At 38.8% G+C, this 24,971-nt stretch overlaps 1 protein-coding gene and 1 long non-coding RNA gene across 2 annotated transcripts; one reads left to right on the top strand and one right to left on the bottom strand.

Moving 5' to 3' along the window:
• The first annotated feature begins 366 nt into the window (after positions 1-366).
• Positions 367-16,337, top strand: LOC103510116 (hexosaminidase D-like). The gene is made up of 8 exons (XM_026824254.1): positions 367-655; positions 1,419-1,696; positions 1,940-2,117; positions 8,440-8,678; positions 11,650-11,898; positions 12,959-13,240; positions 13,811-13,978; positions 15,986-16,337. The coding sequence occupies exons 2-8, from the start codon at positions 1,424-1,426 to the stop codon at positions 16,202-16,204; spliced, it is 1,608 nt and encodes a 535-aa protein (XP_026680055.1). The 5' UTR covers positions 367-655; positions 1,419-1,423; the 3' UTR covers positions 16,205-16,337.
• A 4,772-nt stretch (positions 16,338-21,109) lies between these two features.
• Positions 21,110-24,251, bottom strand: LOC113467828. The gene is made up of 2 exons (XR_003391770.1): positions 23,594-24,251; positions 21,110-23,510 (listed from the first exon to the last, which is right to left on the bottom strand). It is a non-coding gene; the product is annotated as an uncharacterized LOC113467828 (long non-coding RNA).
• Positions 24,252-24,971: the final 720 nt, after the last annotated feature.

Here is a 24,971-nt window from a genome sequence, read left to right as displayed (position 1 = left end):
TAGGTAGATAATGACTATACACTTACGTTTGTCCAAGGCCGTATTAATTAAGTCGGCAAAATCCGTCAGCAACGTCATGGTGCTTTTTCCAGCTTGAAAACCATGTTGAAAGTCAGGTAAGATGTCATTTTCTGTGAGGTATTTTTTCATCTGGTTATTGATATGTCAAATTGTTAGATATCTTATTTTAATAGGCACAAGTTTCATGCATTTTTTTATATAAATTTTCTACTAATTTCAATCAAAGCCTTAAACCTTATAAGGTTGTAGTAACAAAAGATAAAAGTAAATATTTTTTTTTAAGTACCTCCTTCCTAGGTATGTACTTGTTCTTGGTCTGCACCTAGGTAACTATAATTATCAAATTGTTAGATATCTTATTTTAATAGGCACAAGTTTCATGCATTTTTTTATATAAATTTTCTACTAATTTCAATCAAAGCCTTAATAAGGTTGTAGTAACAAAAGATAAAAGTACCTATTTTTTTTAAGTACCTCCTTCCTAGGTATGTACTTGTTCTTGGTCTGCACCTAGGTAACTAGGTATCAATTTATTCAAGATAACAGTTTAGTTTTCCTTCCTCTTGCTTCAATTTTCCAATGGTGATTTATTGAACATTGATATCATCTATCATCTTTGTTCCTTTATGTCACTGTAAGTATCTATCTGTATAAATGAAATTGTAAATATGTCAGTACTTACATTGCTTAGAATCTGGAACCTTTGGGGGTAAAGTTCCAGTTTCACCTAACCCTTTCACTCCTGAAGGTACAACACACAGAGATATTGTAAAAGTTATGGCTACGTTTCCTCTCTACACTAATCTGCAGCACAAGATAAACGTCCTGCCAACATCAGATTCTGAAAGCCGGACTGTCGTAGTCAAGCAACGTCATCGTTGCATGGCCAAGCAAGTCTATCTTCTTCAAATTATTTTTGTTTGCTTTGTAATTTGCTTGTTTTTAATAGCTAATATAAATGAAAAGTATAATATAAACGTGCAAACTAAGTAAAGATAAAAAGTAAAAAAATGAATTCAGATTGTACAAGTTGTGGAAAAAAAATCAAAAATTCGAATTTCCCGCCAACTTTACACGCAAAAAGGCCGACGATGGCCTACGATGGCCCTGTTCATAACCACGGCCACGTCCTGCCAACATCAGATTCTGAAAGCCGGACTGTCGTAGTCAAGCAACGTCATCGTTGCATGGCCAAGCAAGTCTATCTTCTTCAAATAAGCAGCATTCAATAGGATAAGGAAAGTTGTCTGGTGTCCACACCAGATTTGCTGATTTTTGAGTCCCAACAATTAAAAAAAAAAAAAAAATGTACCTAGGTAGGTAGGTACCTACCTACTCTATGAAAATGTGTCATTTGGACTTGCATAATTTACATGTAATTTTATCCCATTGGCCAGTGAGAATGAGTGCAGTTTCATCATGTCCTGGTCGAATCTTTGTTACTATTCGACGCAAGAAATCTGCTGTGTTGGGTGTAACCCTGGTGACAGCTGTGGTGTTCCTCTGTCTCCAGTACAATGTTGGCAAAGATGCTGTTGATGAGGATGCCAAAATCCAGCCTGTGTATGATGAACGCACCTCAGAGTCACGATCTTTTGCTTCAGAATCCAAACCGGTCCAGTTCATATCCAATCATTTCCAGCAGCCACAGTCTCTACAGCGACAGTCTCAACAGGTTAGTTGTTGTTGTTGTTGTTGTTGTTGTTGTTGTTGTTGTTGTTGTTGTTGTTGTTGTTATCTAATGGTTGAGATTGACTATTATGTCATTTTTTAGTAATGTTTCCATAGATTGCATTCAGTTGCTCTAGTGTTCCCTCAGCTCCTAATTAGAGGAATGGTCTGTATACTTTTCTTATTTTAAATATGTAAATATGATGATGAAATAAAATTGCATGCTTTGGGTGTCTTTTCTCCTCAGCAGGTCTATGTGGGCACATCTAGGAAACAACTCTATGTACCACCTCAACGGATTGTACATTTTGACCTGAAGGGCGCACCTCCCAAGGTTTCCTACTTGAAACAGGTGTTTACCCTTATCAAACAACTAGGTGCTACTGGAGTACTTCTTGAATGGGAAGATATGTTCCCTTGGACAGGTAAGTGACTAAATGTTTCTGTCCACATATACAGGGTGTCCACCAATGTGTGACCCACTGAAATTGCTCAAAATCTGTTGGAGTTAAATGTTTCTGTCCACATATACAGGGTGTCCACCAATGTGTGACCCACTGAAATTGCTCAAAATCTGTTGGAGTTATAAATGTTTCTGTCCACATATACAGGGTGTCCACCAATGTGTGACCCACTGAAATTGCTCAAAATCTGTTGGAGTTAAAAAAAAAAAAGATAATAATTCCAAGTCAAACATCAATTATGGCTGTTCAAAATTTCCAGCCCACCTATCCTTAGGAACATTGTTTGTTCCCAGATAGGTAGATGGGCAGTGTGTACCGTTCTTGTATGAATGTGAAAATAAAGGCCATATCAAAAATAATTATTATAATGATAATACTGATTCTGACAATGATAATAATTACATAGGTATTTCTTTAATCACTACCGAATAAACTACGGGCTAAAAAATTCCCGGAGGGACGGGCCCAGCTTGTTCGCGAACAAAGTGATTCAAATTTCGCGAATCAGGCCTGCTTCACATCTAGGCTGCAAAATTGAAGTTTCCAGTTGTGTGTTCTATTCACATCTGGACTGCGGATCAAATTTATTAGGTTTTAGAATGAAATTTGACATTTTTTGCCAGACCACTAGGTATGCGTTCATTGATTTTCATTCATTGCGTTTAAGAATTTGAATATAAATTTGTGAACTAGGAAAGGAAAAGAACTAACTGGCCAGCGCAGAAAAGCTTTGATCTACCAGCCTAGTTAGTTTGGTTGGTACGTTGGTAGAGCGTCTGCTTTGTAAGGGCTAGGCTGAGAGTTCGATTCCCGCCCGCGGCGGATTTTGTAATGAACGGATAATGTTCGTTCTCGGAACGACTGGCTTTCTCCTATCCTGTCTTCCTTCTCTCCTCGCTTTCAAAACGATAAGACATAAGCAGGTTCCCTCTATCAAACCTCTTCAAAAAAAGACGAAAAAATTTAATATCCTTCTCTCCTCGCTTTCAAAACGATAAGACATAAGCAGGTTCCCTCTATCAAACCTCTTCAAAAAAAGACGAAAAAATTTAATATAGGTACAGGGTGTCCCGTGAACGACTGTACAACGCTAGAGGGTGCAGAACTTAAAGGGCTACCAGAAACTCCTTTTGATCAAATCTGTTTTTCAGCAGGGTTGGAGTTATTCAGGTTTTTTTTTTTATCGACGTTTTTCATACCTTGTCCTCTTAAACATGTGGTCTGTGTCGTAGCATGCCCAATGCCCATCCCGTAGTATACCTCTCCTCAGATGGATGAGAAGAGACACAATACTTCCCGGTTAGGTGCTGGGTCAAGAAGAGAACACCAGAAATTACCCCGTTGAAATATTTGCAATCGAAAAACGAGTGGAAATTTTTGTCAATGGTGGGATTCGAGCCCGGGACCTTCTGCATGGCAAGCAAGCGCGTTACCACTGGACCAACCGTGCCCCCTCAACAAGTTTATTTGAACTGTGTCTACAATGTCGAGGGAGTGAACTGTGTACACACTGTGCAGTTCAAACTTGAAAATTTACATCCCGCGTCGCACTCCCGATTTCTGAGTTTAGGTCGGGGATCCCGGGGTCTATTCGGTGTTGGTAGTTACGCGGTTGTCGGCATCATCCTGAGGGCAACTGAGGAAGGGGCTCGTGTGGTTCTCATAATATCTTAGCGATTAGCAGTTATGGACAACAACAACACAGGGCCGTATTTAGGGTGGGTACATCACTGTTTGGACCCTCGACTAAATCCTAGATACGGCCCTGCTACAACACTGTGCCGTAGACTTCACAATCAAGTCCATACGACATTTTTGCAGTGCCAAGTTTAAGTGTGAACAGGCCCATAAGACTATGTAGCCTTCAACATAAAAATTGCCGTATACTACAAGTTGCAGTCTTCATAGATGTGAAACAGGCCTTAGAGAAAAATGGTCTAGATTCAAAATCTGATGTCACCACATGATTTATGAAGGAAAAACAATGTGAAATGATGTCACACGAATATTCCTAATGTGAAACATTCTTGTTGTGAAATTCCTAAAATCAGAGGAGGGGAAGCTAATAATGTTGAAGGTGGAGAAGTAAATGAAAAAAGTAAAAAAAAAAAAAAAAAAAAAAAAAAAAAAAAAAAAAAAAAAAAAAAACATTGTGAAATGATATGTCACACAGGCACATTTCAGTTAGTTAAGTGTTCGCGATATTTCGCGTATGATATTTCGCGAAATACGCGAAATCGCGAATCGCAAAAAAATGAATGAACAGTCGATTGTATATGAAATTTTACGTAGAATAATAATATGCAATAAAAATTAGGGGTTCTCATTTGAAATTCCAAAGATGGTACCAAGTTCGCGGATCTTGCGAACTTGTTCGCGAATTTCCATAGACACACTAGCACAGAGAGGAACTTCAGGGTTTCAATTTCATATAAAAATAAGTAGGTAATTTTATTCACAATAGCTTAAAATGTCACAATGTCGTCTACTCTTGTACTTTTTTTTTTTTTTTTTTTTTTTTTTTGAAAATTCCAACAGGTTCAGAGCAATTTGAGTGGGTCATACATTGGTGGACACCCTGTATTAAAAAAAATCACCTGCGGCGCTAGAGATTTCAGGTTCATGCTTGCTGAAATATTTCTCCTGTGGAGGTGAAGATTAGAATTTTGATGATTTTGATTTTCACTCCTCACTTTACTTCATAAGAAATAAATTCACTAATCTAATAATACCATAACATATTAGTATAGTACCTACCAGAACTATCCTGAAAGGGCTATACTATACAGCTACTTTTTCTTCATATCTTTGTTATGATGAATGTTCTGTAATGTGATTAATCAATAAATCTATGCAAGGAATCCAATCCCGGGATTGGATTGTAATCTCGGGATCCCGGTATTAGAAATTGCAAACCCGGGATTGGATTGTAATCTCGGGATCCCGATATTAGAAATTGCCAATCCCGGGATTGGATTGTAATCTCGGGATCCCGGTATTAGAAATTGCCAATCCCGGGATTGGATTGTAATCTCGGGATCCCGGTATTAGAAATTGCCAATCCCGGGATTTCGGGACCAGTCCTGGGATTAGTACAATTTCCAGTTATACAGCATGGCTCAGAAATCCTACCGAACCCCTTGTAACTTTAGAACAGCTTGGAATTTTGAAGTTCTGTTTTCTTCTAGAGATAGGAAAGAGCCATGGCAAATTCGATGGTGATGTCAAAATCCAGGCTTTGTTTGTATAAAAGTAGTCATTTCTTGAGAAACAAAAGATTTCAATTTTAAGTGAAATATCGGCATACCATTTGTATTTTCCTTTATAGCACGTCTGAAAAGTTTCGGTCGAAACGTCAATATCTTTTCACAATGTTAATGCACTTATTCCAACGATCAACAATATTGAATTAGTAATGTGATACTTAACGAAGCTTTTGGGCGTGAATGACATCCATATTGTCAATTATCATCTATTATACCTTTATAGAGAACTTTAACTGACTTTTCAAAGTTGTAGTGAAATGTTTAGGTGTGTAATATCAATATCTGATTGTCCCCATCGTATGTAGGCATAAAGTTTGAAATGTGGGATACTAGCTTTAAATTTATCGCTCTTTAATCTCGTCTAACTAAGACAAGTGTTGTGATTTTTACTGAGTGCCTGTGACCTTATTATTATTATTATTATTATTATTATTATTATTATTATTATTATTATTATTGGTGTGGCATCTAGAATGTTCGTTTAAACTTTGTTTAAAGGTATTATCATTGACAACTATTAAATTTATTTAAATAAATACCCACACCATTTCAATTGGTATTTAACAAAAATAACTACACTCACCCACAAAACTTCGAAAAATGTCCATATCTTCGCTTCTACCTGTTCAATACGGATGATGTTACTAGGGGACATCCCAAATATTGTTTTCAATCATACGTGCTACTTTTTGTTGGCCAACATGTTCATTAAGTTTAATTTTTATGGCCTTTCTTCGTTCAAGACCTTTCAGTAAGAATTCTGCTATCCCGGAAAATCTTGTTTTTCTTCCTCTAGTGAGTGATTATTGTGCTCATTTTTGAATTGCTTGAGAATATGTCCATGGACCCTTTTAAGTGTTCTGATTTATATCTGGATGTTGTGGAGGTAACCCAAGCCGTATTTTCAATTGATGAGGGTAACGTATCCGTTACGTTGCCCAGAAGTTCAATGTCCCTCGAAGTACCATCGAGGTTCCATGATACTGGATCTTACAATAGACCTTCGGTAACTGCGAGCAATTCTGGGGCCCTGTGAGGCCTTGTAGCAGTTAAGTTGTTCTCCTTTAACCTTATTCTTACAAATTTTTCATTCAAATGGACTTTTCTTACATCCTGGAGATCTTGGTGGACCTCCAAAGCAGTGGCGAAGCAATGTCTGAGTACTTGGGACACGATGAAACGGTCGTTTTATGCGGTTTTAGGCATTTTCCAGGTATTCTATTGTAAAATCCAGTATCATGGAACCTCTTGAGACATACTGGATGGTACTTCGAGGGACATTGAACTTCTAGGCAACGTAACGGATACGTTACCCTCATCAATTGAAAACACGGCTTGATTTACCTCCACAACATCCAGATTTAAATCAGAACACTTAAAAGGGTACCTGGACATATTCTCAAGCAATTTATCAAAAATGAGCACAATAATCACTCACTAGAGGAAGAAAAACAAGATTTTCCAGGATGGCAGAATTCTTACTGAAAGGTCTTGAATGAAGAAAGGCCATAAAAATTAAACTTAATGAACATTTTGTCCAACAAAAAGTAGCACATATGATTGAAAACAATATTTGGGATGTCACCTAGTAATAGCATCCGTATTGAACAGGTAGAAGCGAAGTTATGGACATTTTTCGAAGTGTCAAATAATTTTGTGGGTGAGTGTATTTACAACATTGTCACAGCCCATCAATTGACTCTTGTTTATACATTCTACAACTCGTGTTTGGCGGCGCTTTTGGCGGAAAAGTCCGACTTGCGGAGGTGGCCGCCAATGGCATCCGGCCTAAAAATGTTCCCCTACCCATTTCCCATCGTTCTGGCCCGGATGCCAAATATTAACAAGACAATGCGGGTGCCTATAGAGTTTAGCCAAACGTGCAAGTTATTTAGATCTTGTTGTAATAGTTCGCAGTCAGCTGTGGTATTGATTGTTCTGTATAGCTCAAGATCATCTGTGTAGAGTTTATATTGGGAGTGAGTGATGTGATGTTTCAGATCATCATACGCAAGGATAAAAATGAGGCTACTCAACTTGGAACCCTGACCAATCCCAGAAGGAGGACTGAATGGGTCTGATAAGTACTTGTTTTGACCCTCAGGATCAGTCCAGATGACACGGTTTGTTCTGTTGGTCAGATAGGTATTGAGGAATGCAACGAGAGAAGGTGAGAAACCAGAGGACTTTAAAGATGACACGGTTTGTTCTGTTGGTCAGATAGGTATTGAGGAATGCAACGAGAGAAGGTGAGAAACCAGAGGACTTTAGTTTATTTATAATGGAGGAATGAAAAATCTGATCAAAACATTTTTGGATGTCAGTGTAGATAACATCTACTTGAATATATTCAGCCGGAATCGAATGGTGCTACTTTTAGAACTCTCTGACTTACAGTTGAGAAGTTGCGGGTTCGATACTCCCCTGTGTCATTCAGCCATTGCTGTCGAAGTATAATGACAAAATTCAACAAGGTTTGTGACCGTTGACCTACCAGTAACAAAACCATGTTGGTTTTTAGTCCGTCCTTCCTTTATTATTACAATAGTAATAAAAAGGTATAAGGGACGGACTATTCTTTTTAAATTTTAATTGAATGTCTACTTTAAAATTTTATTTTAAAATGAATAATAAATATAATTTACAAATACCCATTAAAAAAATCAATAAGAACAAATTGTCCCCATAGAAGGACTTATCCAAACCTGGTCGACCTATATATCAAATTAAAGGTCTTTTTACCAGGAACACGAAAATGGTGATGCAAATTTTGTTTAGAGAACCATAAAGCCAAAAAAACTGGTTTTTGGGGGATTTTTTTTTTTACATTTTCTTACACATGGGTTCTCGAGATAGAGCGATCAGTGTGTGAACTATGAAATGTGAACTGTGAATGAGTGAATGGATCTTGTTCTTATAATATAAGATTCTTATTATACATTTTAACTTTCTCGAAATGTTAAATGCTAACAGGACCAGTAATTTCGTATTTAGCAATCTGTCTTGTTATGTTGCAGGACCAATCAAGGAGCTTGCAGCTGGTAATGCTTACTCTAAAGATGACGTAAAGGAAATCCTCACCTCGGCCAAGGACAATGATCTACAAGTGATTCCTCTGATTCAAACGTTCGGTCACATGGAGTTTGCCCTCAAGTACAACACATTCTCTCATCTAAGAGAAGTACCCGAGTCTTCCCAGGCACTCTGTCCATCCTTGAACGACTCATTGGTTCTAGTAGAACATATGATACAACAGGTAAGCTATTAAACGTAAATAGCTCCGCAGACTTTTTTTTTTCAAAATCTCGTCAGTTTGATGTATTTTTTAAACTATTTTTTTTTTTTTTTAAGACCTTGTTTAACGTCATACACGTCGTTTTTTTTTTTTTTTTTAAATTTTTTTTTTTTTTTTTTTTTTTTTTTTTTAAGACCTTGTTTAACGTCATACAGGGAGGGCAATTACTAAACAAGGTTTCCTACCTATCTAATTTAATAAAAATCATATTACTAACTTAGGGGGGAAAAATACACCTACAAATGCAAAGTTGGGTTATTTCCCATAAGGTCCCTCAACCTCTCTTTGAAAAGCCCGAGTGGGCCAGCAAATCAGTGGCTGTCAACAACTTGCAAAACATGAATATACTAATGGACACAACAGATTACGTATTTATGTGGCATTGGCGATTTGATAATCTGTGTGCGTGTGTGATAATCTTTCTGTGATAAATCGTTCTTTTCTAGTCTTGTAATGAGTAAACTTCGGATAGAAACCATTCATCTTGTGGAAAAGGTACCTAATGAACCCATAAGAAATACACAGAGTGCAGAGACTGCGGGAGAGAAAACTTTTCCTCGCTCGCCTAATATTTGAGTTTCGTTTATGTTTTTTTTGTTTGATAAATACAAGTTCGGCCATGCCTTTTCCACAAGTTTGGCCATGCCTTGGGATGAACTAGCGGGATTCCGGAGCGAAGCGACGGAATTCAGCTAGTAGTAATAATAAAAACAGACTATCAGAATTACATAGATGACACTGTAAGCAAAATAAAAGAAGACAGTAAAAGTGTGTGTGTGGGATGGGTGGGTGTGTGTGTGTGTTAGTTCTGTGGTGTGTGTGTGTGTTAGTTCTGTGGTGTGTGTGTGTGGCGAATGGGTGTGGTTTGTGATTGTGTGTGTGGGATGGGTGGGTGTGTGTGTGTTAGTTCTGTGGTGTGTGTGTGTGTTAGTTCTGTGGTGTGTGTGGAATGGGTGTGGTGTGATTGTGTGTGTGGGATGGGTGTGTGTGTGTGTTAGTTCTGTGGTGTGTGTGTGTGTGTGTGGCGAATGGGTGTGGTGTGTGATTGTGTGTGTGGGATGGGTGGGTGTGTGTTAGTTCTGTGGTGTGTGTGTGTGGGGGGGGTATGTGGGATGGGTGTATGTGTGTGTTTTGGGTCTGTGGTGTGGGATGGGTGTGTGTGTTGAGTTCGCCCTAGTTTATTAAAAAATTAACTTTGTTCTTATTGATTTTTTTTTTTAATGGGTATTTGTAAATTATATTTATTATTCATTTTAAAATAAAATTTTAAAGTAGACATTCAATTAAAATTTAAAAAATTAACTTTGTTCTTATTGATTTTTTTAAATAGGTACCTATCTGTAAATTGACACAGGGGAGTATCGAACCCGCAACTTCTCAACTGTAAGTCAGAGAGTTCTAAAAGTAGCACCATTCGATTCCGCGTGAAAAATCACATGGGATTGACTATTCACTTGCTTATTTGGTAACGGTTCACGAATAAAAAGGGAAATTTGTCGACACAGGGAAGTATCGAACCCGCAACTTCTCAACCGTAAGTCAGACAGTACTAAAAGTGGCACCATTCGATTCGGCGTGAAAAATCACATTGATTAGAATATTCACATCCGAATGACCAAATGTTTTCGATGTCTCTTACCGTTTATACGAAATAAGGGTTAAGCAACAATGACTTTGGTTAATATCAGGATGGGTGACTATCCGATTTTTACCAAATTGTTACAGTCGCATCCTTGTCACATTTGGGGATAGCATACTTTTTACTTTCTATTACTACAGTATAGGCGGAGCTATACTAGTAATGAAAGTATTGCAATCGGTCCAAATTTTCAAAATCGGGAAATGTGTGGAAATATCCGTTTTGGGGTCCCCTGATTCCAAAAATGTGGTTTTTAGCCCATGGTCTGTACGTTACGTACGTACGTACGTACGTATGTATGTACGTACTACAGGTTTAAATGGGAAAAAGTAGAATGTTGTGAACAAAATATCTCAAGAACGGTTTGTCGTAAGGCGATGAAATTTGGTATGCTATCCCGGTATGGTCCAAGGACGCGACTGTAACAATTTGGTAAAAATCGGATAATCACCCATCCAGCTATTAACCAAAGTCATTGTTGCTTAACCCTTATTTCGTAAAAACGGTAAGAGACATCGAAAACATTTGGTCATTCGGATGTGAATACTCTAATCAATGTGATTTTTCACGCCGAATCGAAATTTGGTGTGCTATCCCGGTATGGTCCAAGGACGCGACTGTAACAATTTGGTAAAAATCGGATAGTCACCCATCCTGATATTAACCAAAGTCATTGTTGCTTAACCCTCATTTCGTGGAAAATGCTGAAAAGGTTGTGAACAAAATATCTCAAGAACAGTTTGTCGTAAAGCGATGAAATTTGGTATGCTATCCCGGTATGGTCCAAGGACGCGACTGTAACAATTTGGTAAAAATCGGATAGTCACCCATCCTGATATTAACCAAAGTCATTGTTGCTTAACCCTTCAATTCAATTCAATTCAATTATTCATTTATTGAACATAATAATAGATATACAAAGGTGTTTTTCCCAAGTCAATATTGACTTCTAAGAAAAACTTTTTATATTATTCAACGCTGAATGAAATAACTTCTCACACAATAAAAAATTGTTATGAAAAGCCCATTCATTCAACGAAGATTACAATATAATTCCTCCACCACCCCCCCCCCCCCCCTGGGGCTGGCCCTGCTAATGTTAAAAAACTTGACCATTAAAAAAACTTTGCCCGAAATAAAAAAAAGACCTACGTGTTTTTTGCATTTTACCAAATTGCAGTCGGTACTCGAGATTTGAAAAATCACCCTGTATATACTCGAGTATTTTCTTCATTTCTGTACTCAACTAGAAGGTTTAAATTGTCAAAAAAATTATGTTTTGTATGTTCCCAGATCTTAGCTATTCACGGCTCAGTTACCTATCTTCATGTAGGCTGTGACGAAGTGTTTCAAATGGGCGAATGTCCTCGATGTCGTCCCAAAATTCGCGAAGACCTTTTCTTATCCCATGTGTCCAATGTAGCTCGCCTGGTGAAGAAAATTTCTCCGCATACTATTCCACTCATATGGGACGATATGTTACGACACGTGCCGGCAGCCACTCTATCCATGTACAAGATGAATACGCTGGTTGAACCAATGGTAAATACTATAGGGAACTCTATCCATGTACAATATGAATACGCTGGTTGAACCTATGGTGAATACTATAGGGAACTCTATCCATGTACAAGATGAACACGCTGATTGAACCAATGGTAAATACTATAGGGAAATCTATCCATGTACAAGATGAATACGCTGATTGAACCAATGGTAAATACTATAGGGAAATCTATCCATGTACAAGATGAATACGCTGGTTGAACCAATGGTAAATACTAAATACTATAGGGAACTCTATCCATGTACAAGATGAATAAGCTGGTTGAACCAATGATAAATAATACTATAGGAAACTCTATACATTAATTTGCTATGTACGTATATTTGCAAAGAAATTGGAAAAATCATGTGTCCCCATGCTCCGCAGAACGGCAATTAAAAATTGAATTTTCGACCTTTTAAAGTTACTTTTTCGGAGTTTTGATCTCGGATTTGGATTTTTCACAAGAACGGCAATTAAAAATTGAATTTTCGACCTTTTAAAGTTACTTTTTCGGAGTTTTGATCTCGGATTTGGATTTTTCACATTTTTTTTACGTAGGAATCGAGCTTTTATTAATAATATTTTCCCAATTGCAACTCCTCCATTTAAAAAGTATTACTCAACGAAGCATTGTGTTTAACATTTACTTAGTAGGTAGGTACCTAGATAAGCTTCTATTAGATGACTAGTTTACAGGGTTTATACCGTTTATGCTTTTCCGGAATGAAATTCCTTGACTTTTCCAGAAAATTTCCATGAGTTTTGCAAAAAATTAGGGGGCGGAGGTAATTAAAAATCAGTAAGATTAATAAAGGGTATTGAAATAAAATATGCAATATGCAGAACGTCAGGGAATATGAGGGGGAATGCGCCGCAGGCCGTTTTTCGGAAAAGCTTGTTATTTAATTTGTACATTTTTAATTTTTTGACTGGGTGGCAAATGCCATGACTTTTCCAGGTTTTCTTTAAAATTTCACGGTTTTCCATGACTTTCTGGCCGATTTTTAGATTCCATAACTTTTCCAGGTCGCGTATAAACCCTGGTTTATTTAATGTTCCCATCTTTCACATAGATATGATCACTTTGCCACTCTGTGTGAACTCTTGCCCGCTGCCATACCATCTCTTGCTATCAACACTTTAGCCACAAGCCGAGGCTTTTTCAACTCTACCCTGACGGAGCCCCTCCTCTCCGCTCTAGAGTGCAGCCTCATGCCCCCGTCTAGCGTTCCAATTCTGACGGACCCCTTCCTGTGGGACACACTTGGTAGATGTCAATTTCCCGGTCATGGATTCTTCTTGTTCCTACAACGATTCAACTCATTGCAACGAGAGGTGAGTTTTATATGCATCTCTCTCTCTTTCGCTGTCTCTCTCTCTACGGCTTCTGTATAGATTCGAGATAAGATTTGACCAACGCCTGAGGAAAGAAATCCACCTCTCAGATGAGCAGTTTGGTTTTATGCCCGGTAGGGGAACTTCAGATGTGGTATTCGCCTTGAGACAGTTGATGGAAGTTCATTATGAGAAAGAGAAAGCTCTGTTCTTCGTCTTCATTGACTTGGAAAAAGCGTACGACCGTGTGCCAAGAGACGAGATCTGGAGGTACATGAGAGCAAAGGGAGCGCCAATAGTGAAAACTAGTGGTTGACCCGTCCTTTGTACGGGATCTGCGCGGCATAGCAATAACACACCGAGACCTTCGCAGAAAAATAATAATAATATTAAGGCTTGCTTCATTTGCCGCGAGGCAAGGGTTGGTACTGTGGTCAAGACTCTGTTGAGGACGCTTCTTTCATTAGCATGGTTTGTTTATTTTCTTTTGTTGATACTAGGCTATGGTCGAAGGTCGGTTCTTTGTTGCGAACGCCTACTTACTGATGGAGTTATTTTTATTGTCCTCAGATTGCTGACTTTACCAATCAGATTGATAAGAAACGTTCCTGGCTCACTACGTATAACGTGCGTCATAACTTCTCTTCACCGCTACGCGTAGATGAACTTCTTCTAGATCACCCTCGCCTCTATCACTCTAGCATCTCCATGCTTCACTCTGCCATCGACAATCTACAGGTAGGAAAACATCTTCCTGATTGACATTTTTCAAACTTTGAAAAACTCATTTTGCGTGTTTTATACTGCACTTTTTAATGATTTAATTCATTTTATAACATTTCATTTAAAATTGGTGAGAAAAAAGCTAAAAATAGGCTTTAGGTCATAAGGACTAGCTGGGGACAAAAGTAAATATGACTTTCGGACCGGTTCAGAAATCCAGAACTTTAGGGAATTCGAAAATTCCTAACCATACAAAAGTTACGAATATGGAAATAAGCGCTGGGTTCGATTGGATTTTTGGAGAACTTTTTGGAATAATTTCATTTGGAATTCAGTGATTGGACCCTCGAGCACAGTACCACATAATCCAATCAAATCTTCAGAAAATGACCTGTTCTATTTGTGTGACACTGTTAAGAGTAAAGAACACGTTACAGGTTATGTAATTGGTCTTATTGGGCCCAGTTTCATTGACTTCCTGGACTTGCTGCTTAATTTTTCTCACTTAATTTTAGTAAATAACAATTTTTTTACAAGGGTTACAAGGGCTTATTGTTTGAAAATCCATTTTAAAAAGCATTTAAAAAACCATTTTCAAAATGTACATTTTGCATTTTACATTTCAAATTGGTTTTTAAAAAGCATTTTACATTTTGCATTTCAAATTGGTTTTCTAGAGGCATTTTAAATTTTGCATTTCAAATTGGTTTTCAAAAGCATTTTGCACATCTCTGGTAATGTCTGGGGTTATTATTTTCAGGTGTGGGTGTATGCAGAGGATATTTACAGGTTTGTGCCGAGTAATGTCTGGGACAAGTATGCCTCGGTATTTCCCTACATTTGGACAGCCAGCGCTTTCAAAGGTGCTTTCGGTGAAACCATGTACATTCCGAACGTGAAACGACATCTAGAGAACAATTTGAACTGGCTCGAATTGATGAACAATGAGGGACCCTTGTACAAAGGAGGATTCCGAGGCATTGCTATCACCGGCTGGCAGAGGTATTTTACAATGTAGAGCAGGTAGACTTCATGTCACAGGTAATATAATTTAAATTAAACTGTGCTATTGGGAAAAATACCATAAAACGGCCCATTTGGATTGCACGTCTAGCGTCTGATTCTACTTAACGTCTTTTCCTCCTCGACTAAAAAGCATGGCAAATAAAATCACAATACTATACTGTCTGGCTAGGGGACGTTAAACAGAGAGAACACTAGCGTCTGGCTGTGGGACTATAAACAGGGAGAAGAGAGGGGAACAGCTAACCCTAACCAGCCTAGCAAGCTGGCAGTTCTTCAAAGGGTTCTCTCTGCTTTTAAAGACCAAGCACAAGTCCTCACGATGGTTGACTGCGGTTCAGGACGAGCCAGCCAAATTAACATGGCTAGAGCTAGAGACCATCACCCCGGTGTATAGCAGATACAAAAAGACATCTTTTCTTTATTCTGCTATCGCCATTGGTCGGCCGCTTGTTTTTTTTCCCCCCCAGGGGGGGGTTTTGCCCAATATAGGGGAAACATTTTTTTTTTTTTTTTTTTTTTTTTTTTTTTAGGATCGTTGGGTATGATTGGGGAAGTGTAATACTAAAATTGAGACCTCGAGAGTTGAGGGGAGAACTTTTGGCGGCGGAAAAACCGCCAGAAACGGGGGAAATTTCGCACTTCTTTCAGTTTTTTGCTTATAACTCTTAAACCGTGCGTCCTACGACTAAAGTATACACATGAAAATTAAAGTTAACAAATGTCCTACATGTTGGTGTGGTCAAACTTTATTTTATGTTCAGTTAAGGTGCTCTGACAGCAGTCTGTAGGTCAAGTAGGTGGCCGAAAATTGGTCGGAAATTTTTTATTCAAAGTTAAACAATTTTCTGAGCCAGGATTGTCAGGCATACTAAGGCGAGTGTGGAACCGAATTTTGACCTCGAAATCCCAGGGGATAACTTCTGTGGTGTCTTTTTTTTTTTTTTTCTTTCTTTCTTTCAAAGCTATTCTAAAATTCAGCATGAATCCCGTTCACAGAGTGTCTACGACAATTTCACTGTTGCCGAGTGGATTGAACAAAACATCTGGCCTCTTATCGAGAAACTGGACAAGATCCAATCAGATGGCGCTAATCTCAAGCAGAGAAAAGTCTGGCAACGTCGCCCTTTCCCCATCCTCAAGGAATTGGAACGGTTTGGTCTTGGCAAGGGAGATTTCAGTAGTAATCATTTGACAGTCAATAGGCCACTTAGTTAAGTACCTACTAACAGTGGGTTTCACTGACCTCCTTTTTAGGTCCTAACAGCCTGTTGTTAGCCTAGGTTGTAATGCCCAAAGCAAAAGGGGTTGTAGATCATAAATAAAAAAATATAAAAAAAACACACTCTAATAAAGTAATGCCCAAAGCAAAAGGGGTTGTAGATCATAAATAAAAAAATATAAAAAAAACACACTCTAATAAATCTTCTTCTTCTTCTTCTTCTTTGCCTTATCCCACTAAGGTGGGGTCGGCATTTCGCGTCAGTCTCTTCCAGTCCGTTCTGTTATGCACCTCATTACCGGACAACCCCTTCTCACGCAGATCTTCATTTACACAATTTTCCCATTTCTTCTTTGGTCTACCTCTCCCTCGCTTGCCTTCCCCTTCCATACTTGCAATTTTCGTTCCTACGTAGTTTTCCTCTCGTCTCTGAACATGTCCGTACCACTGCAGCCTTCTTTCTTGTATTTTCTTTGAAATTTCCGTCACTTTGATTTTGCTCCTTATTATCTCATTTCTTATCCTGTCCAGTCTCGTCACTCCACAGCTCCACCTTAACTTAACATACTCATCTCTGCCACCCCCAGTCTTCTTTCGTGATTCTTTTCACTGGCCAAGTTTCTGAGCCATACATCATGGCTGGCCTAACGACGGTTCTGTAGATTTTCCTCCTCATTCTACCATTCATTCTCCTTTGCACCATTGCTTGCGTTTTCTCCGCTTGTTTGTACGATTACGATTCACAGTAATTAAAATAAATACAGACAGCAAAAGCAAATCATCACCAGGAGGATCCATGGTAAACTGATAACTGATGAAATCTTCATGCAGTGTGTGTGCTCATCAGGCTTCTTGCCAGAAATGACAGGTCAAAACTGACAGGCGACCTGATAGTGTATGGCTAGCCTTAGATAACTGGTGGTGCAAATTTTGTCCAGAGAACCATAAAGCCAAAAAGAAAAACAAAAAAAAAAAAACAAAAAACTGGTTTTTGGGGGATTCTTTTCACATTTTCTCACTCATTGAGCTCTTCTGATCTTGAAATTTGTCGCAACGACCTATGAACTCAAAGCGAGAAAGTTTTAGATAACACTTCAGTCGTTATTCTAAGACCGGTTTTAGCGTCACCTATGTTAAGCTACGCCGAGCAAGGCCAATAAATGGATGGGTGACTTAAGCCTTATATTGGGAAAATAAAGGGAGAACGGGCTCTAGTCTTGATTTTAAATCATTACATGAAAGTAAAATCAAAAATCAAATCAATAATAATAATAAACTGAATATTAAACAAATTAGGTAGGTACACAGGTACTGATTTTCTTTAACCACGATTGAATAAACTAGGGGCTAAAAAATTCCCGGAGGGACGGGCCCAGCTTGTTTCCCCTTCTCCCTTGCTTTTCCAGGGAATAAAGGGAGAACGGGCTCTAGTCTTGATTTTAAATCATTACATGAAAGTAAAATCAAAAATTCAAATCAAGAATAATAATAACAAACTGAATATTAACAAATTAGGTAGGTACATATGTAGGTACTGACTTTCTCTAATCACGATCGAATAAACTGCGGGCTAAAAAATTCCCGGAGGGACGGGCCCAGCTTGTTTCCCCTTCTGCCTTGCTTTTCCTCGTTTTTCCCTCTTCTCTTCCTCCCCTTAATCCTTCCCTCTTACCCCCTCCACTCCCTTCATTCCCTAGGTTTTTTCAATCTAGAATCACTCCCCCCACTCCCTCCCATTCCTCTTCAATCTGATAACGGGCCTCTTCTCTTCCTCCCCTTAATCCTTCCCTCTTACCCCCTCCACTCCCTTCATTCCCTAGGTTTTTTCAATCTAGAATCACTCCCCCCCACTCCCTCCCATTCCTCTTCAATCTGATAACGGGTAACAGAGAGACAGCTAGAGACTTGAAATTTGGTATGTTGTTCACAAATGTGACAAGGATGCAACACAAAACGTTTGGTTGAGATGGTTGGTACGCTTGGCGGTATTTTGACCTGCTGACTCTGCCGCTCAGTTCCTAATCATGGCTGGCCTATTTCATTCATTCTAAGATTCATTCTCCGATCACACAAAACTCCAGACATTCTCTTCCAGTTCATCCATGCCGCATTCACACGATGTGCTATCTCGCAGTCCAAGTCTCCCTCTTTGTTCACGGTTGATCCCAGGTATTTAAATTTGTCAACGACATTCAGTGCTTGTCCATCTAGGTGTAACAACTCTCCTCTATCCGTACCAAAGTTCAATTGCACCGTCTTCATCCTGTTGATTTTGAGTCCTTTTTCTTCTAATGCTCTTCTCCAACTTTCCAATTCCCTATTCATTACTTCTGGGTTACTTCCGCACAAAACAACATCGTCTGCAAACATCATGCACCAAGGTGCCGGTCTTCCAATATTTTCTGTTAAGACATCCATTATCAGGTCGAATAGATATGGGCTTAGGGCAGATCCTTGGTGCAGTCCTACTTGCACAGGAATACACTGCTTCCAATCTTAGTTGTCGCTCTCTCATACATGTCTCTCACTATGCTCACATACTTCTCAGGTGTTCCCTTCTCTCTCAAACATCTCCATATCTCTTCACGTGGCACTCGATCATAAGCTTTTTCTAGGTCTATAAATACCATGGATAGTGATTTTTCTTTTTCCAAGTGTTTTTCCAACAGCTGTCTCAGAGCGAATATTGCGTCTGTGGTGCTTCTTCCTGGCATGAAGCCAAACTGTTCCTCAGAGATGTTTGTTTCCATTCTCAACCGTTTGTCTATGGTTCGCTCAAACATTTTCATTGTTTGGGACATGAGTTTTATTCCCCTATAGTTACTGCACTCTTGGATGTCACCCTTTTCTTTGTAAATTGGTACTATCTCTCCAATCTTCCGGAATTCTCTCTTCTCTAAACACTTTTCTCATAATACTCCAAAGTAGGTCCACTCCATCTGCTCCCAAGCTCTTCCACGCTTCCACTGGTATCTCGTCAGGTCCTGTTGCTTTCCCATTCTTCATTGTTCTCAAAGCTCGTATAATCTCTTCTCTCTCTATGTCTCGTACTATTCCTTGATTTGGTTCACTGTACTCGGTTGGCATTCTCGGGTTCTCTTCATTCAGTAGGGTCTCAAAATACACTTTCCATCTTCCTTTGATTTCATCTTCTCTCTTCAACACTATTCCCTCACTGTTCTTTACTTGCTTTATATGTGTGAAGTCTTTGGTCGCTTTCCATCTGGTTTCTTGTGCGCACAATATCTTTCTTCTGGACATAAGGTCTGTTACTTCTCTTACTCTAACGGTCATGGATCCAACATTCAGCGTTCTAACTCTCAGGCTCACCATAGCTAACTTCTTTAGCCGAGCCCGCCTATGACTCGGTAGCCCTTGTCCATTTTTCACAGATGGCAGGCGAGATATCTGCGCGTCGCATGCAGGGGACGCCCTAGCGTTTATATGTTCCGAGGCCTTTACGGACTGTTTAGGACTGACATCCTTGGTTATGGCTGTGTTTTAGAGACAGGATGCCATTCCTAACATCAAACCCTCCCTATTTATCCGGGCCGGCAACAGAATGTGCTGGCTTGCACACCCCATGGGCTAGGTTACACTCTAATAAATATTAATAAAAAAAAGTCCGCCAAACGGTTTTTTTTTTTACGGAGATATGAGCCAAAAACAATGTTTTAAAAGTCAGCCAGCCATCCTCTTTTCCTTCAATCCGGGATTTGGTTGGCAATCCCTCTCCATTTGTCCCTGTCGTGTGCCCATGCCTTAATTTCTTGATAGTTATTACAGCCAGCGAAATCCATGATTTGATTGATATAGGCCATCCGGGGTCTTCCTCTTCCTTGTGCCCCTACTCTTCGTCCTTCGATGATGTTAACAACGTCCCATCCATTTGTGTCTTTTGTTTTGTACAACCTTCCTTCTCTGTCTCATTTCGCTCACCATCTCCAACACCTTTTCATTACTGATTTTGTCCGTCCACTTGATCTTCATCATCCTTCTCCAGCACCACATCTCCAACGCCTCACTTGCTCACCGTCCACGTCTCTGTACCGTACAAAGCCACGCTCCACACTAAGCTCTTGATCAGCTATGTTTATATTGTTCGACCAAAATAGAGCCAGAACTCCGTTAAATAAAAATCCTCCTTTTTTTTAATAATAAAAAGATTTAGAAAGATAATTGATATTGTTCCAGGTGTGCACAAACTGCGGCCCGCCAACTCTTTTTGTGAGGTCCACGAGTTCATTTCGATTTTTAAGGGGGGGGGTATTTTAATAACAAGCTGGGCTCGTCCCTTCGGGAATTTTTTAGCCCGTAGTTTATTCGATCGTGGTTAAAAAAGAAAAAAAAAAAAAAATCAGTATTGTGTACCTACCTAATTTGTTTAATATTCAGTTTATTATTATTATTGATTTGATTTTTGATTTTACTTTCATGTAATGATTTAAAATCAAGACTAGAGCCCGTTCTTCCTTTATTCCTTTAAGTCACCCATCCATTTATTGGCCTTGCTCGGCGTAGCTTAACATAGGTGGCGCTAAAACCGGTCTTAAATGATCGACTGAAGTGTTATCTAAGGCTAGCCATACACTATCAGGTCGCCTGTCAGTTTTGACCTGTCATTTCTGGCAAGAAGCCTGATGAGCACACACACTGCATGAAGATTTCATCAGTTATCAGTTTACCATGGATCCTCCTGGTGATGATTTGCTTTTGCTGTCTGTATTTATTTTAATTATTGTGAATCGTAATCGTACAAACAAGCGGAGAAAACGCAAGCAATGGTGCAAAGAATGGTTGCAAAGGAGAAATAAATACAATCATACAAATCTTTTTTAAGGAACTAACATTTATGAACCAACTGATTTCCACAATTACTTGCATATGAAAGAGTCAGTGTACAACCAGTTATTGTCACTTGTATCTCCTTTGATTACGAAGAAAGATACACATTTGAGGACAGCTATATCCCCACATGAGAGGCTGACAGCCACTTTGAGATTCTTAGCATCCGGCCAATCCTATGAGTGTCTCAAATGTTCCACTAGGATTTCACCACAAAACTGAGACCTGAGAACTGATGAAACCGCCATACACTGTGCATTCTGACTTCATGTCATGACAGAACTTATCGAATTTTCATCATGTCTCAGGTCGCCTGACATGCCACCTGACAAACTAGTTTTTACTGCCACACACTTCATTCCAGACATGAGAGGTCGGACCTGACAGGTCAAAACTGACAGGCGACCTGATAGTGTATGGCCGGCCTAAAACTTTCTCGCTTTGAGTTCATAGGTCGTAAAAAAAGAATCAAAAATCAATCGAGTAGATTTTGAGAAAATTCTTTTAATATTTCATTTGGCCACCACTTTGTTAGATCGAATCGGAGCGGAATGAAGGCCGAATCGAACTTTTAGATATTGGTATTAAATAGATATATTTCCACATCTTATTATTTTTAAAAAGGAGCATATTTAACAGAGTTATGGCTGATTATTAAAAATCCGTTTTTGGTTCATACCTCCTATAAAAATGTCTGAATAAATAAAACAAACGACCTTGACGGATATATTTTTTTTCATGATCTACAACCGCTTTTGCTTTGAATATTAACAATATAACCCTGTATACTTGAAAGCAAAAAGTTAATAATAAATAAGTATACCTATAACGAACAGGGCGACGAAATATAACTGTATACAAATTACAAACTTCTGTATTCTAAAACTTCTCAAACTTTAGAGTACTGCGTGCCACCTGACACCTCAAGGTTCTTTTGGCGTACCAGCAAACATCAATTTTGTGTGACTTCGGGGTTAAATAATGAAATTATAGCTCCGCAGGCAAACTTTTTGTTTTAATGGTGATAGTACGATGTCACAATTTTTTGGTGGACTGATTGTAGATTTTTTCTCTCCCAACTAGGGTTGCCAAATTTGTTTTTCGCATTTACGAAACAAATCATAAAAATGAGTTTTTCAAATCTCTTCGCCAGAAATACTTGCGCTTACCACTCTAGTGGTACGCGTACCACAGATTGGGAACCTCTGTGCTATAGGAACAACCTTATGAACATGTATACTGCTGCTATTATTTTTGTACTTTCCTACATATCCTGAAGCTCATTGGATAACAATATTCTGAGCTTAAGCTTCAGTTTAAATGTCAAATATAAAGGTGTGTCCACACAGTCAACGGGCCGTCGCCGTTGATCCACAATAAATTCACATCGGTCGGCGGCCGTCGACTATGTGTGGACACAGCTCAAGATGTCAAAAAGACAATATCCGTGCAAAGCCCATTTCCATAAATTATCATAGCTTAAGAATGGCCACCCTACTTAACGGTAGTGCTATACGCCATAGGAGTTTGATTTCGGGACTATAAGGGCCGGTTCGAGAATTTTTTTACATTCTAAAAAAAGTCAAAATTTTCGTCAAAAACGGCAAATTTTCACCAAATCCGTTCGAGAAAGAAGAATTTGAAAAAAATTTTGGGTTCAAATATTTTTTTTTTTTTTTTTTTTGATCAGCTGATTTGAAAATCTCATTTTGGTGAAAAATTTCCTATGTGGCTGCTGTAATCGGGTTCGAGAATGTTTGTTTTTTCGTAAAAATTTTGGAAACTCGAACCGATTTGAAAAAAAAAATGGATTTTTAGATTGTAAAAAAATTTTCGTCAAAAAAATTTTCATGAAAAAATACTCGAACCGGGCCCTTTTTTTCAGGGGGAAAAAAATGCCAAAATGTTCAAATTCGGACGTATACTTAGTTACTGCTTTTTTTTTTTCTTCTTTTTCCTAAGTATTATTTATTGAGTGATATTTATAAGTAATTTTTATACCATTTATGTATTTATTTCACGGATCTATGTATAAGAATTTTACTTATGTCGATATGTATAGTCGTTTGTAAATTATTTAGGAATCTTTTTTGAGCTTTCCCAAAAGGATTAAGGATCCCTTCATTTTAAGGTGTCCTCAACAAATATGTCTCCTAAATGAAGTTCGTATGGATTGTGCTAAAAAAAAAAAAAAATAGTTTGCGTTAGTTAACAAAGGGTGTCTCAATAAGAACGCAAGATTTGATTTTTCAAAGCATGGGTTTCCATTGCAACGAATGGATTTCTTACATGATTTGAGAAGTAATCACTCTGAAATTATGTATCGAACGATACATCACTTACATCAGGCAAAATCCTCCTCGACTTTGATGGCTCAGTCGTACTCATAAACAAAATTTTCGATGACAAATTTGAGGACCTCAGGCTGGATCTCGTTGATTTAGCGTTCAATTTCACCTTTGCTTCAGTGTTAATGGGTTTGTTGGTGTAAACCTGTGACTTTAGTAGATTTCCCGACAAAGTAGTCTAGTCAATTTCACCTTTGCTTCAGTGTTAATGGGTTTGTTGGTGTAAACCTGTGACTTTAGTAGATTTCCCGACAAAGTAGTCTAGGGGGGTCAAATCACATGATAATGGGGGCCAGTTCTTGTCACTAAAATAAGAAATGACACGATCACGACCAGGAAAATGCTCGCGCAAAAGTGGCAATGTGTCGATTTTATTATGCTAACGCGTTGTTGAACTACTAAGATATATGCCGAAAGAAAGGAAGACCACGGCTGACATGGATGGACCAGGTTGTTAATGATTTAAATTGATGAAGATGTTGTTGTTTGAAAATGTCGGGTTATTTTACTACTAGGTCACTTTACCTCTGGATTCCCAATATTTACCGTAGGAAAAATATGTATTTAAAACAATCAACTCAATATATAAAACACCCGTTGGCAGAGTTCCCACGCTGAATCGCAAGAGATATTCTCTGCGTGAGAAATGCAGCGGCTCTTCGATCTCCGGACCTCTCAATGAGTCGCCTTCCGATATCCTTGGTAAAAATTTTCGTGCTTTCAGACCATGGCCCCAGGGTTTCAACCGAAAATGGAACGAACAAGTAGTCTTCAACAATCTGCTTGTACTTGGTCTTTTTCTGCGACGCCCGAGTTTCGGCCACTCTGCCCGCTTGCCGCGCTGAAATTTCTATATGTGATGGGTTAGGTGATAGCTAATGTAGGCTTTAGGTTTAGGCCCGTCTCACATTGGAAGTGTAGGGGCACAACTTTTAGTAGAGCGTAATCTGCTGCAAAACCAAACCTATGAAAATAACTAACCACCAAATGTTCTCAGATTTTCTCTGTGAAATTTTGTTAGGCGGATTTCACATCTAGACTCTAGACTGCAACTTGTAGTATACGGCAGTTTTCATGTTGATGGCTACATAGTCTTATGGGCCTGTTCACACTTGAACTTTAAGTTTAAGTGTGAACAGGCCCATAAGACCATGTAGCCCTCAACATGAAAACTGCCGTATACTACAAGTTGCAGTCTAGAGTCTAGATGTGAAATCCGCCTAACAAAATTTCACAGAGAAAATCTGAGAACATTTGGTGGTTAGTTATTTTCATAGGTTTGGTTTTGCAGCAGATTACGCTCTACTAAAAGTTGTGCCCCTACACTTCCAATGTGAGACGGGCCTAAACCTAAAGCCTACATTAGCTATCACCTACCCCATCACATATAGAAATTTCAGCGCGGCAAGCGGGCAGAGTGGCCGAAACTCGGGCGTCGCAGAAAAAGACCAAGTATAAGCAGATTGTTGAGGACTACTTGTTCGTTCCATTTTCGGCTGAAACCCTGGGGCCATGGTCTGAAGGCACGAAGAAATTTACCAAGGATATCGGAAGGCGACTCATTGAGAGG

The sequence above is a fragment of the Diaphorina citri genome, unplaced genomic scaffold, assembly GCF_000475195.1.
Source record: "Diaphorina citri unplaced genomic scaffold, Diaci psyllid genome assembly version 1.1 scaffold561, whole genome shotgun sequence".
Lineage (NCBI taxonomy): Eukaryota > Metazoa > Arthropoda > Insecta > Hemiptera > Psyllidae > Diaphorina > Diaphorina citri.
The sequence above is the reverse complement of the archived record's forward strand: the minus strand, read 5'-3'. Positions and strand labels throughout refer to the sequence as shown.